The sequence below is a fragment of the Crotalus tigris genome, unplaced genomic scaffold (assembly GCF_016545835.1).
Source record: "Crotalus tigris isolate CLP2741 ecotype Arizona unplaced genomic scaffold, ASM1654583v1 scf7180000017890.1996003, whole genome shotgun sequence".
NCBI lineage: Eukaryota > Metazoa > Chordata > Lepidosauria > Squamata > Viperidae > Crotalus > Crotalus tigris.
In genome coordinates this window covers 941831-958889 of record NW_024096707.1, presented here as the reverse complement: position 1 = coordinate 958889, position 17059 = coordinate 941831, and the positions used below count along the sequence as shown (strand labels likewise).

The 17059-nt window shown below is 47.0% G+C and overlaps 1 protein-coding gene across 13 annotated transcripts in view; it reads left to right on the top strand.

Annotated features, from left to right (window-relative positions):
- The window catches only part of CCDC7 (coiled-coil domain containing 7), a 325715-nt gene that overhangs the window by 176921 nt on the left and 131735 nt on the right, over positions 1-17059 (top strand). For all 13 annotated transcript variants that reach the window (XM_039344077.1, XM_039344074.1, XM_039344070.1 and 10 more), the window contains 2 exons: positions 9662-9790; positions 11033-11158. In XM_039344077.1, the coding sequence (XP_039200011.1) occupies positions 9662-9790; positions 11033-11158 (255 nt within the window). The remainder of the gene's footprint in view (positions 1-9661; positions 9791-11032; positions 11159-17059) is intronic.

Genomic DNA, 17059 nt, shown 5'->3' with positions numbered 1-17059 from the left:
AATATCTCAGCTGGAATACTATCACCTCAACTAGCTTTGTTGTTGCTCAGCTTTCCTAAGGCCTATTTAACTTCACATTCTAGGATGTCTGGCTTGAGGTCAGTGACCACCCCACTGTGGTTATCAGGGACGCTAAGCTTGTTCTTGTATAGTTCTTCTGTGTAATTTTGCCACCTCTTCTTAATCTCTTCTGCCTCTGTTAGGTCCCTGCCATTTTGGTCCTTTATCATGCCCATCTTTGCATGAAACGTTCCCTTCATATCTCCAATTTTTTTGAAGAGATCTCTGGTTCACCCTATTCTATTGTTTTCTTTTATTTCTTTGCACTGTTCATTTAAGACGGCATTCTTGTCTCTTCTAGATATTCTCTGGAATTCTGCATTCAGTTGGGTGTATTTTTCTCTTTCCCCCTTGACTTTCGCTTCCCTTCTTTCCTCAGCTATTTGCAAAGCTTCCTCACACAGCCATTTTGCTTTCTTGCATTTCTTTTTCTTTGGGATGGTTTTAATTGCTACCTCTTGTACAATGTAGCGAACCTCCAACCATAGTTCTTCAGGCACTCTGTCTATCAGATCTAATTCCTTAAATCTATTTGTCACATCTACTGTATATTCATCAGGGATGTGATTTAGTTCATACCTGAGTGGCCTAGTGGTTTTCCCTACTTTCTTCAATTTAAGCTTAAATTTTGCAATGAGAAGCTCATGATCTGAGCCACAGTCAGCTTCTGATCTTGCTTTTACTGACTGTATAGAGCTTCTCCATCTTTGGCTGCAGAGCACATAATCAATCTGATTTCTGTGTTGACCATCTGGTGATGTCAATGTGTAGAACCGTCTCTTGGATTGTTGGAAAAGAGTGTTTGCTATGACCATCATATTCTCTTGATAAAATTCTATCAGCCTGTGCCCTGCTTCATTTTGTAGTCCAAGGCCAAACTTGCCTGTTATTTCAGTTATCTTTTGGCTTCCTACTTTAGCATTCCAATACCCCATGATGATAAGGACATCATTTTTTGGTGTTGATTCTATAAGGTGCTATAGAACCGGTCAATTTCATCCTCTTCAGCACCAGTGGTTGGGGTCTAGATTTGGGTAGTAGGTTTTCCCTACTTTCTTCAATTTAAGCTTAAATTTTGCAATGAGAAGCTCATGTTCTCCAGAATGTAGAGGAATGTAGACTCCACGAATGGGTTGATTTAGTCTTCTAGCCCAATCAGACCAAACAATCAAAGTTGCCACGCCTCTGCAAGGTCTGACCATGCCCCAGTTTCGTTTGGTCTCAGCCCTGAAGAGACGTGAGAATTTGGCTCCTAATTTAGATTCAGAAAGGTAGTTATTGCCATTCGTGGATTCTCTATCCTTTTTTTCATTCTTGGGGGGGGGGATTGGTTCAGCTCTGAGCTCAGTGTTGCACCATTTCTTCTCTCTTAATCAATTCCCTTCTCTGTGAGTTTTTCAGAGGCAGACAGCTGATCATAGATTGCTGCCTCCTCATTACAATCCACCTCCCCCACCCCCTCCCAGGATCTTCGCTGTGAATGCGAAGCTTTAAACTACTAATTTTCGGCTGAAAACTGAAATCACCTTTCATTACCAATTCAAACAACCTGCGGGCGCCATTTTGAGCCTCTAGAAGGCTCGATCCTCACACTACTCAAGTACTTCCTTGTTACTGTTGATTGTCAGCTGTAAATTACCCAAAAAAACCGCAGGTGAACTGTTTGACTAAAAGAGCTTATTACCAGATTACTTGCAGGAGAGGATCTTTTCTCTCGGCTTGTTTTATCTCTCATTAGATGTCCCGGCCGCCATTTTGGGCTCCGCCCGATCGCACACATTAAATTGACTGCTTTGTCCTAACTACAGCCTTTTCAGTCACAAAGTAACTTACTTATTTGGTGATTCTCCCTAAGTGGGGTGGGGATAGGAGTTCTAATTACATTCCTTTAGATCTTCATTACCTCGTGCTTCAGCTGCTTAATAGGCACCATCTCAGGTTACCTAGTGGACATAGGGAAAATACCTTGAGTCTCTCACTCCATTTTATCTGGTAATATTCCAGATTGTGTGACTTACCAGTACCTTTTTAATATCTAGTGCCAACAGATTGGATGGCTGCTTGCCTTGCCTGTTTTCCGCTATCTGCATAGTGGTCGGCACTTACTGTCCTAGCCGTCACTAAGTGAGACACGAGGGTCAAAAAAAATCAATTAAAATAAAACAGAATTAAATTAAACAAGATATATACCTATATTCATATATAGACTTATCTTTAACTTGATACCTTTTCGGCCAAATTGTCTCTATTACAGTGGGCCTGAAAAATTGAATGGGGAGGACAGCCCCTGAGCGTAGCGCGGCTTATATCGCGTAGTGACTCCATGCTTAACGGTGGGCCGGACCTCACAGACCCTCGTGCAGGCCTGTACCACCCAGGTGAGCCGTGGCCTTCCTTTCTCCTGCAGACCAAGGGCCGATCCAGGGATCTCCTGGTGAAAACCTGCCCTTTCTTCTCCTGCAGAACAGGCCAGATCCAGGGATCTCCTGGTGAACACCTGTTGTTTATTTCCTATTGTTTATTTCAATATGGCGGATAACACCGTTTCACAGGCTTCCACCTCCAGTGGAAATATAAAACGCAAGCCATCCAGTCTGGATACACCTGCAAAAGCCAAGGCCAAGGTCAAATGGACCTCTAAGGCCGATAACAAGCAAGCAGATAGCAGACATAGGGCACTGGAGCGACAATTCTCCAAAGCCCAACGGCAGACAGGAGAGACGCAGCTTATCCCCTCACCTCCTCTTGCATCCACATAGGGGAGCATCGACCTTCCCCTTTTACATGGGCTTGGTCTCCCAAGCAGACCCTGGACCAGAGTTCTTTGCTGGGATATGAACGGGACCATCTGTCCCTCTTTGACTGAGAATTGAGATTACAGGTCCAAGATTCAACTCCAGCTGCTGAGCCAGGACCTTCCTCAGTGTCTTGTGGGTCTCAGGGGGAGGTTACTACAGTCGTCCCTCCCCCAATCCCGTCAGCATCTTTCATGCCGACGGCGGCGGGTCTTCGGGGCCCCGAACATCCTTCATTTACTGTCCAGCTCCAAGCCATGATCTCACAGGCAGTGGCTCAGGCAATGGCGGCTTCAGGGAGGGCCATTCCGGTCCAAGGACCGTCAAACCCCCCTATGCCCACGGAAACTATGCATCCCAGGGAGTATGTGATCTCAGATCATGGTTCTCCACCTCAATCTGAAGGGAGCGAGATATCGGATTTTTCTGCTCAGATTCCGGAAGAAGGCATGTGGTCAGACGGGGAAGACATTCAGGCGGAGGCCACTCCTATGGTAGGGGTGTTTAATCCAAATTTCTTCTATTCTCTTTTACAAAAGGCCTATGTCACCAGAAAAATTGAACAGACGACCGATCAGGACTCTGGATAGAGTTCTGACCCACTGTTTCTGGAACCGGTCAAGAAGAACCTACAGATACCTTGCCCCCCCATGTTTCTCAAATCCATTCAGGATCAGTGGGGATCTCCTGGAAGTTTCTCTGCTCTTGGGGGATTAGATCGTAAGCTCTTAGATACGGTCCCTTCCCTCAACGATGTCCTCGAAGTTCCGAGTGTAGACAAGGCTCTCGCCCCCATACTGTCAGACACCAAAATCCCAGGAGATATGTCAGAGGCCCTTAAGGCTGAGGACAAGAAGTCTGAGATTTCCCTCAAAAGGACCCATCAGGCATCGGCTTGGGCTATAAGAGCCTCAACATCTAACTCCTTTTTCGCCAGAATTGCATTAATCTGGCTCAGGGAATTACAGGCCAGATTATCCCCAGACGAAGTAAGGGTTCACCAGGATGTCACTAAACTAAGGGCCGCACTGGACTACATGGCGGATGTGTCTGCAGTCGGCCAAATATTCGGCTCGGGCCATAGCTTCCAATGTGGCCGCACGCCGGTTGTTCTGGCTAAAAAATTGGAAGGCCAATACCAGGCACAAATGGAGAGTAGCTGCAGCACCATATCAAAAGGGTTGCCTTTTTGGAGAAGCTCTCACTCCTTATCTGACTGAAAACAAAGAAAAGTTGAAAGTACTAGCTCATGTTGTTCTCCATACAACCGGCGTCCGTCGTTCAAGTTTGGCTCAGACCGAACTACATGGAGCGGGTATCGGCCCTTTCAAGCAGGGCCGGACCGCTCATCAGACCGGTCCGGCTACAGAGAGAAGCCAAAGCCACAATTCCAGGCTAAGCGGCCCTTTCGCGGCCGAGGAGCTCATCCTTTCAGAAAGTCAAAGTGACTTGAGGCAGATTCCTCCCATTGGCGGAAGACTGGCACTATATTTCCACAAATGGGAAAGTACCACCAAAGACAATTGGGTTCTAACCACTATCAGAGATGGACTGTTTCTGGAGTTCCTCACATTCCCCCCTCGGCGCTTCATCTTCTGCCCTCTATCCAGAAATCCCATGAAACAAGGTCTCATGGAGGAGGCCATTTGTCATCTGTTAAGCATAGAGGCAATAGAGCGGGTACCCCCAGATCAATGGGGACTGGGTTTCTACTCCATCCTGTTTGTGGTACCAAAGCCCTCAGGAGGATGGAGGGCGATCCTAGACCTCAAGGCTCTAAATCGGTACCTAATTTACCAAAAATTCAAGATGCAAACTCTTCATTCTATTCTGGGCAGTATTCGGCCGGGGGATTTTCTTACATCCATAGATCTGACAGAAGCTTACCTGCACATTCCCATACATCCAAATCACAGGCGTTTCCTCAGATTCAGGTATTCCAACCATCACTATCAGTACAGGGCCCTGCAATTTGGCCTATCGTCAGCTCCAAGGGTTTTCACCAAAATCCTGGCGGTTCTCGCCGCACAGCTCAGGTTGATACCAGTCCGTGTTCAGCGCTACTAATCCAGTCGTCCTCGGCACTGAACGCCCTTCCGACGTGGCACTGACGATCAAGATACTCCAGGATCATGGATTTATGATCAACTTCCCAAAGAGCCATCTGATCCCAACAAACCGTTTGCTCCACCTAGGCGCAATAATAGACACCAGCCAGTGCCGAGTTTTCCTGTCTCAGGAGCGTCAGCTCAGCATACATACGATGGTCACCAGGGTGCGCAAGGAGAAACATGTAACCCTGCTCCTACTGTCACAGCTGTTAGGGAAACTGATCTCATGTATTGCCATAGTGCCTTGGGCCAGGCTTCATATGAGACAACTACAGTGGTTTCTACTCCCTTACCAGAAACGGGGTGTAGCATGTTTTCCACAGAGGGTGCGAGTCCCACCACAGACACTCACGTCCCTCATCTGGTGGTTGTCCCCAGCACTGTCCAAAGGATCCCTGTTCAGAGAACCGACTCGGGTAACCTTGACCACAGACGCCAGTCTGTTTGGATGGGGGGCACATCTGCAATCCCAATTCGCCCAGGGACGGTGGTCTCAACGGGATCTCAAGAAAAATATCAATTGGTTAGAGCTCAGAGCCAGACACCTAGCACTTCGCCATTTCCACAAAAAGTTGGCGGGCCGCTGGTTCTGACAGACAACGTAGCGGCAAAGGCCCATGTCAACAGGCAGGGCGGCACTCGATCGCGGATTCTAATGTCCGAGGCCCAGTGTCTGTGGTCATGGGCGGAACAGAATCTGTTGTCCCTAAAGGTGGAACACATTTCAGGGGTGGAAAACTACCAGGCAGATTTTCTGAGTCGATCTACGATAGATCATTTAGAGTGGCGTCTACATCCCCGTCTCTTTCGGGAGATAACTCACTATTTCGGTTGGCCCAAAGTCGACCTGTTTGCATCTTCGAAGAACACCCAGCTTCCCCGGTTTCTATCTCGGTACCCATCCCAGGGTTTGGAAGGAGCAGACGCCCTCTGCAGCCCTTGGCCGGCGGGCCTTCTATATGTATTTCCACCCCTTCCCTTGATCCCGGCCGTCATCAGGAAGCTGTTACAGGAACGGGCGGAGCTAATCCTTGTGGCCCCGTATTGGCCAAGGCATCCATGGTTCGTGGATCTCGTGAACCTCGCCGTAGCCCCCCCTTGGCAAATCCCTCCAGAGAGGATAATTCTAACGCAGGGGGCCATATGCCATCCGGACCCACAGTGGCTACAACTAGCCGTCTGGCATCTGAGCGCCAATTCCTGATGTGCAGATCTTACTCTTCAAGGGTGATAGCTATGATCCAAGCTTCCAGACGGCCGGCGACGAACCAAATCTATGATGCCACTTGGAAGAACTTCTGTGACTGGTGTACCTGTAAGGGTTTGTCTATCTCTTCTGTCACTATTCCAATGATTCTTGAATACCTCATGGATGGAGTGGATAAGGGCTTAGCGCCCAACACCTTGCGTAGACAGGTGGCCGCTCTTTCCATAGTGTTCACCTGTGCCAACGCCACTCCATTGTCCCATCATCCCAGGGTCCGATCCTTTATGAAAGGAGTCTCCAACACCAGACCTCCGGTAGTACACAGGTATCCATCTTGGGAACTACCTCGTGTTCTGCAGGCACTCCCTAGGTCTCCCTTTGAACCTATAAGGTCTTGTCCTCTTCACATTTTGTCCCCTTTCGCAAATCGGAGGCATTGTTTGTCTCTTTCCACTCAACTTCCAAGGGACAGAAGGTTTCCTCCTCTACTATAGCCAGGTGGATCAAGCCCTGTATCGCTCAATCTTACCAGGCTTCCTCTTTACCTGTCCCAAGCCGCCTGACAGCGCACTCTACTCGTAGTGCTTCCACATCGACGGCGTGGCAGACTCAGGCGTCCATTGAGGACATCTGTAAGGCGGCTACGTGGTCGTCCCCTTCACCATTCATTCACCACTACAAACTTGACAAGTTTGCTTCTGCGGAGGCCGCTTTTGGCCATCGGGTTTTACAACAAGTGTTCTATTTCAGCACCGACACTTAACCAACCTGCTTCCCACCTGTGGGATCATAGGGGCTTTGGTATGTCCCATTCATGGAGTCTACATTCCTCTACATGCTGGAGAAGGGGCGTTGTCTTACCTGAACACCTTTTCTCAGCATGAGGAATTTAGACTCCACCCCTCCCTGATCATTACTAGCAGTTAGGTTAGTGTCAGCAGTTCGGAGCCATCACGTCACACAATCATTCGCTTCGCCCTTTCGAAACTGGGGCATGGTCAGACCCTGCAGAGGCGTGGCAACTTTGATTGTTTGGTCTGATTGGGCTAGAAGACTAAATCAACCCATTCGTGGAGTCTACATTCTTCATGCTGAGAAAAGGCGTTCAGGTAAGACAACACCCCATCTGAGCCACAGTCAGCTCCTGATCTTGTTTTTACTGACTGTATAGAGCTTCTCCATCTTTGGCTGCAGAGCACATAATCAATCTGATTTCTGTGTTGACCATCTGGTGATGTCAATGTGTAGAGCCGTCTCTTGGGTTGTTGGAAAAGAGTGTTTGCTATGACCATCATATTCTCTTGACAAAATTCTATCAGCTGTGCCCTGCTTCATTTTGTAGTCCAAGGCCAAACTTGCCTGTTATTTCAATTATTTTTTGGCTTCCTACTTTAGCGTTCCAATACCCCATGATGATAAGGACATCATTTTTTGATGTTGATTCTATAAGGTACTATAGGGCTTCATAGAACCGGTCAATTTCATCCTCTTCAGCACCAGTGGTTGGGGCCTAGATTTGGACTACTGTGATATTGAATGGTTTGCCTTGGATTTGCACTGAGATCATTCTGTCATTTTGGAGATTGTATCCCAGTATTGCTTTTCCTACTCTTTTATTGACTTTGAAGGCTACTCCATTTCTTCTGAGGGATTCTTGCTTGTAATAGTATACCTGATGGTCTTCTGAATTAAATTCACCCATTCCTGTCCATTTTAGCTCGCTGATTCCTAAGATGTCGATGTTCAGTCTTGTCATCTGTTGTTTGACCACATCCAGTTTGCCTTGATTCATGGATCTTACATTCCAGGTTCCTACAGAGAAAAGATCTTTACAGCATTGGACTTTCCTTTCACCACCAGATGCATCCACAGCTGAGTGTCCTTTCGGCTTTGGTTCAGTTGCTTCACTCTTTCTGGCGCTACTAGTATTAGTCCTCTGCTCTTCCCCAGTAGCATATTGGACACCTTCCGACCTGAGAGGCTCATCTTCCAGCGTCATATCCTTTTGCCTTTTGATACTGTCCATGGGGTTTTCATGGCAAAAATACTGAAGTGGGTTGCCATTTCCTTCTCCAGTGGATCACATTTTGTCAGAACTCTCTGCTATGACCTGTCTGTCTTGGGTGGCCCTGCACAGCATAGCTCATACCTTGAGTTACGCAAGCCCCTTCACCACGACAAGGCAGTAATCCATGAAAAAGTGAACTGCATTAGTCAATTCTAAATTCCAGATTTGGATTTGGAATGCAAAAGGGCTGTCTGCCCAATAATGGGAACATTATGGATACCCCTAGAAAATTCAACAGTGAAAATAGTAAGGTTCTACATTTAGGCAAGGAAAACCAAATCCACAGGTATAGTATAGATCAGTGATGGCAAACCTTTTAGAGACTGAGTGCCCAAACTGCAACCCAAAACCCACTTATGTATCGTCGGGTGCTGGGTGGGCATGGCCCATTGAGTGGACGTGGCCGATTGGGTGGACATGGCCCATTGGGTGGACATGGCTGCAGTGGTAATGGCAGACTGGGTGGGACTAAAAAGTTCAATCCATCAATTCCAATTTTGCAAGATCTTTTTTTTCCTGCAAGAAGTTGAAATTGACTGATTGATTGAACCTTTTTTTTTTTTGCACACGGCGGCGGAGGCCTAAAGCGAAAAGGTTTTATAAAACCCAGCTGAAGGCCTAGGGCTCTGAGAGCCGCCTCTGGCACCCGTGCCATAAGTTCGCCACCACTGGTATAGGTAGTGGCTCAATAGTGGTAATTGTGAAATGGTGTCTGAAATAGCATAGGGTTTCCTGCCTGAGCAGGGGATTAGGCTTGAAGACTTCCAAGGTCACTTCCAACTCTGTTATTCTGTTAAATCTGGATCCATCACCCAATTTAGTTGGTCCTTTTCTATTGCAGAGGTTAAGTGAGCTCCCAATATGCATGCCCACCAATTAGTGATTCAACCACTCTAAGTGATCTTAGCAAAGTGTGTGGTTGCTTTCCTCCTTCTTTACTTTTCCAGCAAACTGTAAAAAACAAAACAAAAGAGCTATTATGAAGTTTTGTCTTTATCTTTATCTTCTTGGTAGTTAAGATAAATTGGCATTTTAATATTGCTTTTAATTTGATAAAACAAAATTTTCTTTTGTCTTTTCTTTCACCTAATAAATTATTCTTTGCTTTCGAAAAACTCCAATTCACAAGGTAGTAAGCTTTTGAGTTCAGAACTTCTTAATCAGATAAGTTGTTAAATATAGTAAATGGAGAGAAATTTTGAAAAACTAGGACATATCAAGCCAAATCTGCAGTTTAGGAGGTTGATTTTAGAAATTTAAATTAGGTTATATTGTAATTTTGTTTGTTATAAAAATGTAATGTAACAATGAAAAGCTTGATAATATTTCCGAAAGGCTCAAATTCATTGTGGTCATTAACTAGCAGAAATTATTGCTAATTGAAACTCTAAAGAGATCATTTTGAAAATTTTGCTTGCAGAAAAAGAATTATATAAGTTGCAAGAACTAACCAAGAAGAAACAGCAGTTACTAGAAACACTGGAATCTAATTGGATAGAGCTACAAGAAATTCAAGAACTTGCAACTACTCAACCAGAGAGTATCAGTGGTATGTGTGGTATTCTCTTTACTTTTTAAATCTTTGTGTGTGTGTACATATACACAGACATATTTGGAATCATATAGTTGAACGCAAGATGCATAGAACAAAGGTGTTTGACGACCAATAATCCTTGCTAATATTATTCTTTTATTTAGTACTATAATGTGTTACAACTATTTCAGTGAGGCCTGTAAAGTAGTAGTCTGGAAGTCATCAGGTTGGAAGATTTAAATATACGTTTTAGCCTTTGATAGTCCAAAGCTGTAATACTACAAACACACTTCATCAGATGGATTGGATGAAGTAAACTGCATCACATGAAGAGATAAGAGATAACCTTTATTATCTTTTTTTTTTTACTGTGGGCACAAAGGCACACATCAAAAATGAAATTTAGTTGCCCACTCTCAAAGTGAAACACATACATGACACACACCTAAAACATACTATATACAACATATGTATAGACCCACATCTCTACATATACATAACAAATAAATATTAAATACTGTCCATCTTGAATATATAATGGAAGGAGGAAGCTTGAGAGTTCACAAGGTTAATGCTGTATGGAATGAAACTCTGGCTGAATCTGGATGTTCTGTTGCGGATACCACGAAGCCTCCTCCCAGAAGGTAACAAGGAAAACAGGTCGTGAAGAGGATGTGTAGTGTCCCAGATAATCTTATGGACCCTGCTCAAGCAGTGCTTCTGTGCTATGTCCTGGATGGGAGGGAGGGGACTGCCAATGATCTTTTTGGCCATTCTCATCACTCTCTGCACCGCCTTCCTATCTGAAGCAGTGATGCTTCCAAACCAGACTGTGATGTTGTATGACAGGATGCTCGTCCCCCTATAGAAAGTGGTCAGGACAGGGGAAGGAAGATGTGCTTTTCTCATGCGACTCAGAAAATGCAGGCGCTGCTGTGCCCGCTTTATCAGTTTCTCACTGTTGGTTATTATTATGAACAGAAGAATGGTTGTGACAAGTCCTTTGCCCTCTGCCTTGATCATTTCTCAAGAACCAACTTGCTTTTTTACCCACAAGCCTCTGTACAATTCACATCTCAAACTGAAAAAACCATTAATGGTTTTAACATCAACTTCACAATGTGCAAAATGCTATACAATTTATTTTTTTGTAAATGAATGGAACTTGTAGTAAGATACATGCTCATCATCAGAATCTTGAAATCTAGATAATATTAAAATGACTTTAATGACTATAACTATTTTTATGTTGTATAGGACATAAGTTGCAGGAATTAACCGAGCAAAGAAGACATTTGGCCACTGACCTGGAGGCCACTTTAGATGATATACAAAATGTATGTTATCATTATTCAGAAAGAACTACATTTATACAACCTTCTGGTAAGTACAAATAAAATATGATTGTACATATTGTTATGTCACTGTAAACCTAGCAATTAGTGTGACCCTATCAGAGAGAGAAGGACAATTAGAATCCTTTCCTTCCTGCTTAGATTCCAAATAACTTATAATTCCAGTGTATGTACATTAACATTTATTTGTTTTTATGGTATTTATATTTTTGGTATCTTAATCAAGCCTTTTGTCAATGTGTTCTGAGGACCGTATACATGAGGGGTAGGCAACCTTGGCTCTTTTATGACTCGTGGACTTCAACTCCCAGAATTCCTGAGCCAGCATGGCTCAGCATGGCAACCTCTCCAATTCTCCTCAGCATGGCTGGCTTAGGAATTCTGGGAGTTGAAGTCCACGAGTCATAAAAGAGTCAAGGTTGCCTACCCCTGGTATAGATAGTCCTTATTGAATGCCCATTCGTTCAGTGACTATTGAAAATTACATTAGCAGTGAACAAAGATAGATAATGACTGTTTTTGGAGCTGCAGCTTTATAGCATCACTGTTATATCCCGAGCCTTGCAAACGGCTCGGGTGTTTGCAGGCAGTCCCGGGCAGGTGCAAAGCTGCCCGGGACCAGACAGGCTGTCGCCAGCGCCGTGCGCATGTGCGGGTGCTGGCGCGGGAAAAGTATTGCATTTACCCGGGAAATGTCTATATAAGAAGTTGGGAGGTTTTGGGAGCTGCTGAAGCCATCTACTTGTAAGCTGAACGCAGAATAAAGAAAACTGAGAACTTCAACTGCTTCTCGTGTCTGCTTCCCGCCACGGACTCAACACTGGCGACGAAGGTGGGATTGCCTTACACCGCCTGGAAAGGAAGAAGTGTAAGCTTACCCAAGTGAGTCCTGAGCGGCGGAACGGCGTCGACTCGGCAGCTACCCGCCAATCCAGTGCGCATTCGGGGGTAGGCTGGCTGATAGACCCGTCTCCTGAAGATGGCAAAAATCAGAAGGCTTTCGGAATTCGTCGTCTCACATCCAGAGCGGTGGGAGTCATACGTAGCCAGGGTGGAGAACTACTTCAAGGCAAACCAAGTGAGGGAAGAGAGCTTGAAGGCTGCCACCCTGCTTTGTGTTTGCGGCCAAGACGCCTTCGACATCGCAGAAAACCTTGTAGCACCTGTTCCAGTAGAGTCTGTAAGCTACGCAGATCTGAAGAAGCTACTGAAGGAGCACTTCCACCCCAAGATGTCCGTCATCGCATGGCGCCACACCTTCGAGCAGAGGGATCAACGGCCCGGTGAGTCGGCCAAAGAATTCATCGCCGCATTACGGAAGGCCGCCAAGCACTGCGAGTTCAAAGACCTCGAAGAACGACTGAGGGACCGATTCGTGTGCGGGTTAAGGCATCGAGATCTACAACAGAGACTTTTCGCTAAAGAAGAATTGTCCTACCAAGATGCCTTAAGGGAAGTCACCGCAGAAGAAGCAGCAGGCGGCGCTGTCAAGAACATGCGGCCGATCAGAAACAGTCCAGAGGTTGCATCCGTGCACCAGGAAGACGTCCAAAGAAACTCCGAGGAGGATCCGGACGAGGAAGTCGACCGTCTCCACCCCACGAAGGAAGAAAAACAGAAGGGAAGCTCTTCAGCTCCGCTCAAGTGCATCGGCTGTGGAGGTCGCCACAGGAGAACCGACTGCAAGTTCCGCTCCGCTACCTGCCGGGCATGCGGCAAACAAGGACACATTGCAGCTGTGTGTCTGGGCCGATGAAAGGTACAACCTCAGGAAGAACTGCGCCTGAAAGGTACCAGATTCCCCAGCCAGAATAGGGTAGGGTTTTGCGCTTCGCGAAGAAGCATCCTTAGGACAGGCACACACAAGCCCATTAAGAAAAAGCTGTCACTCAAGGTGAAGCTACAAGGGGTTCCATTATCTATGGAACTAGACACAGGGTCTGCCTTTTCAATTATCTCCTTGCATACATTTAGGAAGATTTGTTCCGGTAGTGGAACTCAGGCCAAGTTAAGGCCTTCTGACATTGTGTTAACAGATTTTCAAAATTCAAGAGTGTGTGTTAAGGGGGAGGCCACCCTTAACGTGCAATACAAGAGTTTTGAAGGTCCACTAGACTTATTAGTAGTAGGGGGTGAACGAACGAGTCTCATAGGACTCGATTGGTTTGAGGCCCTGGGGATACACGTCACAGGACTCAACAGTTTACAAACACTCGACCTACAGGAAGTCTGCAAAGAATTTGCAGATGTTTTCAGCCCCCAGCTGGGCACATTCAAAGGGCCCCCTGTGTCCTTAAAGCTAGACCCCACTGTCACTCCCATTAGAATTAAAGCAAGAAGGGTCTCTTTTGCTTTAAAAAGTAAAATTGACACTGAGTTAGACAAACTGATCCAACAGGGAATCCTAGAACCTGTTGATTCCAGTCTTTGGGAGACCCCCATTGTCACGCCTCTAAAGGCAAATGGGGACATTCGCATTTGTGCTGACTACAAATGCACTCTGAATAAGGCATTGCAGCAACATGCCTATCCTGTTCCTGTGGTCAATCATATTCTGGCCTCCCTCAAGGGGGGGTGCGTTTTTGCAAAGCTTGACCTAGCTCAAGCGTATCAACAGCTGCCTGTTGATGATGATGCTGCTATAGCTCAGACTATTGTGACCCACAGGGGAGCCTTTAAGGTAAAAAGGCTGCAGTTTGGAGTGAATGTCGCTCCTGGGATTTTCCAAAGCGTAATGGAAAACACACTGCGGGGCATACCGGGGGTTTGCCCCTACTTTGATGATGTCTTAATTGCAGGAGACTCCACACACATTCTAGCTGAAAGGCTAAGGCTGTTCTGTTAAGATTCAGGAAATCAGGCCTCAAGCTCAAAAAAGACAAATGCAGATTGGGGTGCCTTCTACTGAATTTCTGGGGTTCAAAATTGATGCTGCTGGGATTCACCCTGCTGAATCCAAACTGACTGCTATTTTAGAAGCACCTAGGCCAAAGTCCAAGGCCGAACTTCAGGCCTTCCTGGGCCTCCTGAATTTCTACAATTCTTTTCTTCCACAAAAAGCTAGTGTAGCTGAGCCTCTTCACAGGCTACTAGACAAGCAAGCAGTGTGGCAGTGGTCACAAACGCATGAGGGTTGTTTTAACAAAGTCAAGGCTTTGCTCACTTCTAACAGTGTACTTGCACATTTCAACGAGTCTCTTCCTGTGTGCATCGCTTGTGATGCGTCCCCTTACGGGGTTGGAGCTGTCCTGAGCCACCTCAGGTCTGATGGAACTCAGGTTCCTGTTGCATATTACTCCAGAACATTGTCTTCTGCTGAGCGCAACTACGCTCAGATAGACAGGGAGGCTCTGGCTGTTGTTGCTGGAATTAAAAAATTCCATGACTTTCTATATGGCAGGCACTTCACGGTCTTCACTGACCATAAGCCTCTGCTGGGACTGTTTACCACACGTAAGCAGACTCCCCAAATCATTTCCCCTAGAATGCTTAGGTGGTCTATTTTTCTGTCTGCATATGATTTTTCTTTACTCCACAAGCCTGGGAAAGAAATGGGCCATGCTGATGGCCTCAGTAGATTGCCTCTGCCAGTAGTAGAAGCTGACCCTGCGCCAGCTGTCAACATTCTATCAATCCAAGCCTTGCCCGAGCTCCCTCTTAGTGCCAGGGATGTTGCCGCTGAATCAGGTATAGAGCACACACTTTCACGTGTCCGTTCCTGGGTTTTGTCTGGTTGGCCTGAGCACTGCCCTAGTCCTGAGTTTCAGAGTTTCTGGTCCAAAAGGAACGAACTGTCCCTTTCTCAGGGTTGTCTGCTTTGGGGAAACAGAGTTGTCATTCCCACCTCAATGAGGACTAGGGTCTTAGAATCCCTACACGAGGGTCATCCTGGCATTGTTCGTATGAAGGCTCTTGCGCGCAGCCACTTGTGGTGGCCTGGTTTAGATAAAGATATTGAGGCTAAGGTGCATGCATGCCACCTGTGCCAACGATCTCGCCCAGAGATGCCCCAAGCTCCCGTGCATAGATGGGAGGAAACACAGTCCCCATGGTCTAGGGTGCACATTGACTACGCTGGGACCCTTTCAGGGCCAGTTCTTCTTGGTCCTTGTTGACAGCCATTCGAAATGGCTTGAGGTTGTACCTGTCTCATCCACCACCACTGCAAAGACTATTCAGGTACTGAGGGGGATTTTTGCTGCACACGGGCTGCCAGATGTCATTGTGTCCGACAACGGCCCTCAATTCACTTCCTCCGAATTCCAAGCTTTCTTACAGGCAAACATGATTCGTCATGCCACGTCTGCACCCTTCCACCCATCCACCAACGGTATGGCTGAACGTATGGTGCGCATCACAAAGGACGCATTGAAAAGACTCACCTACGGGGACTGGCATCACAGGTTGGCTGACTTTCTCCTTTCTTATCGCACCACCCGTCCACTTCTACAGGGAGAAGCCCAGCTGAACTTCGTTGGGGGCGTCAACTTACTACTAAACTTGACCGGTTGCATCCGGACAGACTGCCTTCATCTACCTCACATCCTAGGGCACCTAGACAACTACTTGTGGGTGCCCCGGTTTGGGCTCGCAATTACGGGCCTGGTCATACATGGGTCCCCGCTTCTATTTCCAGGGTCACAGGTCCTCTCTCCTACGAGGTAGCCCTGGACAACGGTCGTGTCCTGCGTCGGCACATCGACCAACTCCGCCCTCGGTGGGACTTTTCAGATGAGACTCCTGGGTCTTTTCCAGGGGGGGAGGGGGACCCTTTGGAGCAAAGGGAAGGGCACGAGCTGCTGCCCATCTCCACTGATGGAGCTACAAACGGCCCATCCCAGGGTTCCGCGAGAGCTCCGAACAAGAATTCTATGAGCCTACCTAATTACCAGGCATCCACGCCTACTCCAGCCAGGGAGTCACCCCGGGGGCATACTCACTTTCCACACACATCACACAGCACTCCAGTCACGGAGGATACCCGGGGGCATCCCAACAAATCATTCCCCGCAAGAGAGCTGGCACACAATTCCCAAGGTTGGCCTGACCTTACCCCAAATCCTACAGGGGGTCAAACATACAGGGAGGTGGTCGAGGAACCAAGTCCCGACTACAACACCTCTAGCCCAAATCAGGGAGTAACTGAGTTTTGGGAAAGTACAGAAACCCACACAAGCCCGGACACAGAACGGGGTTCAGGGAATGGACAGCCTCCTGACAGGTCTTGGACGGACCTAGGAGGTTCAACAGAGACGCCCAGCAGTGGCTATCACTTCAAGGGGCCCGAGGGTCTACAGCTAGGCAGGTCAACCAGGTCACAAAGTGACAGAAGCCCTGGCCTGACGAGCCCGGTGGGCGAGCAAGCAGGCCAGGCAGCGGGGCACAGTCCTTGGAAGGCACCAAGGCAAAATAAGGAGAACAGGCTCACATCTCCCTCCAGTCAGGGAACTCATGCTAGTAAACCAGAGCTGAGAAGGTCACAGAGAGCAAAGAAGTCTCCTAAATACTTAGAGGATTACATAACATTGCTGGCTAAACAAAAGCCAGGTAACGATAGGAGCACTGAGAAGCAGAACACTGCATAAAATAAATGATTATATGTTGGTAGTAGTTTTAGCCCGGGGGAAAGGGGTGTTATGTCCCGAGCCTTGCAAACGGCTCGGGCGTTTGCAGGCAGTCCCGAGCAGGTGCAAAGCTGCCCGGGACCAGACAGGCTGTTGCCAGCGCCGTGCGCATGCGCGGGTGCTGGCACGGGAAAAGTATCGCATTTACCCGGGAAATGTCTATATAAGAAGTTGGGAGGTTTTGGGAGCTGCTGAAGCCATCTACTTGTAAGCTGAACGCAGAATAAAGAAAACTGAGAACTTCAACTGCTTCTCGTGTCTGCTTCCCGCCACGGACTCAACAATCACCATGGTCATGTGATCAT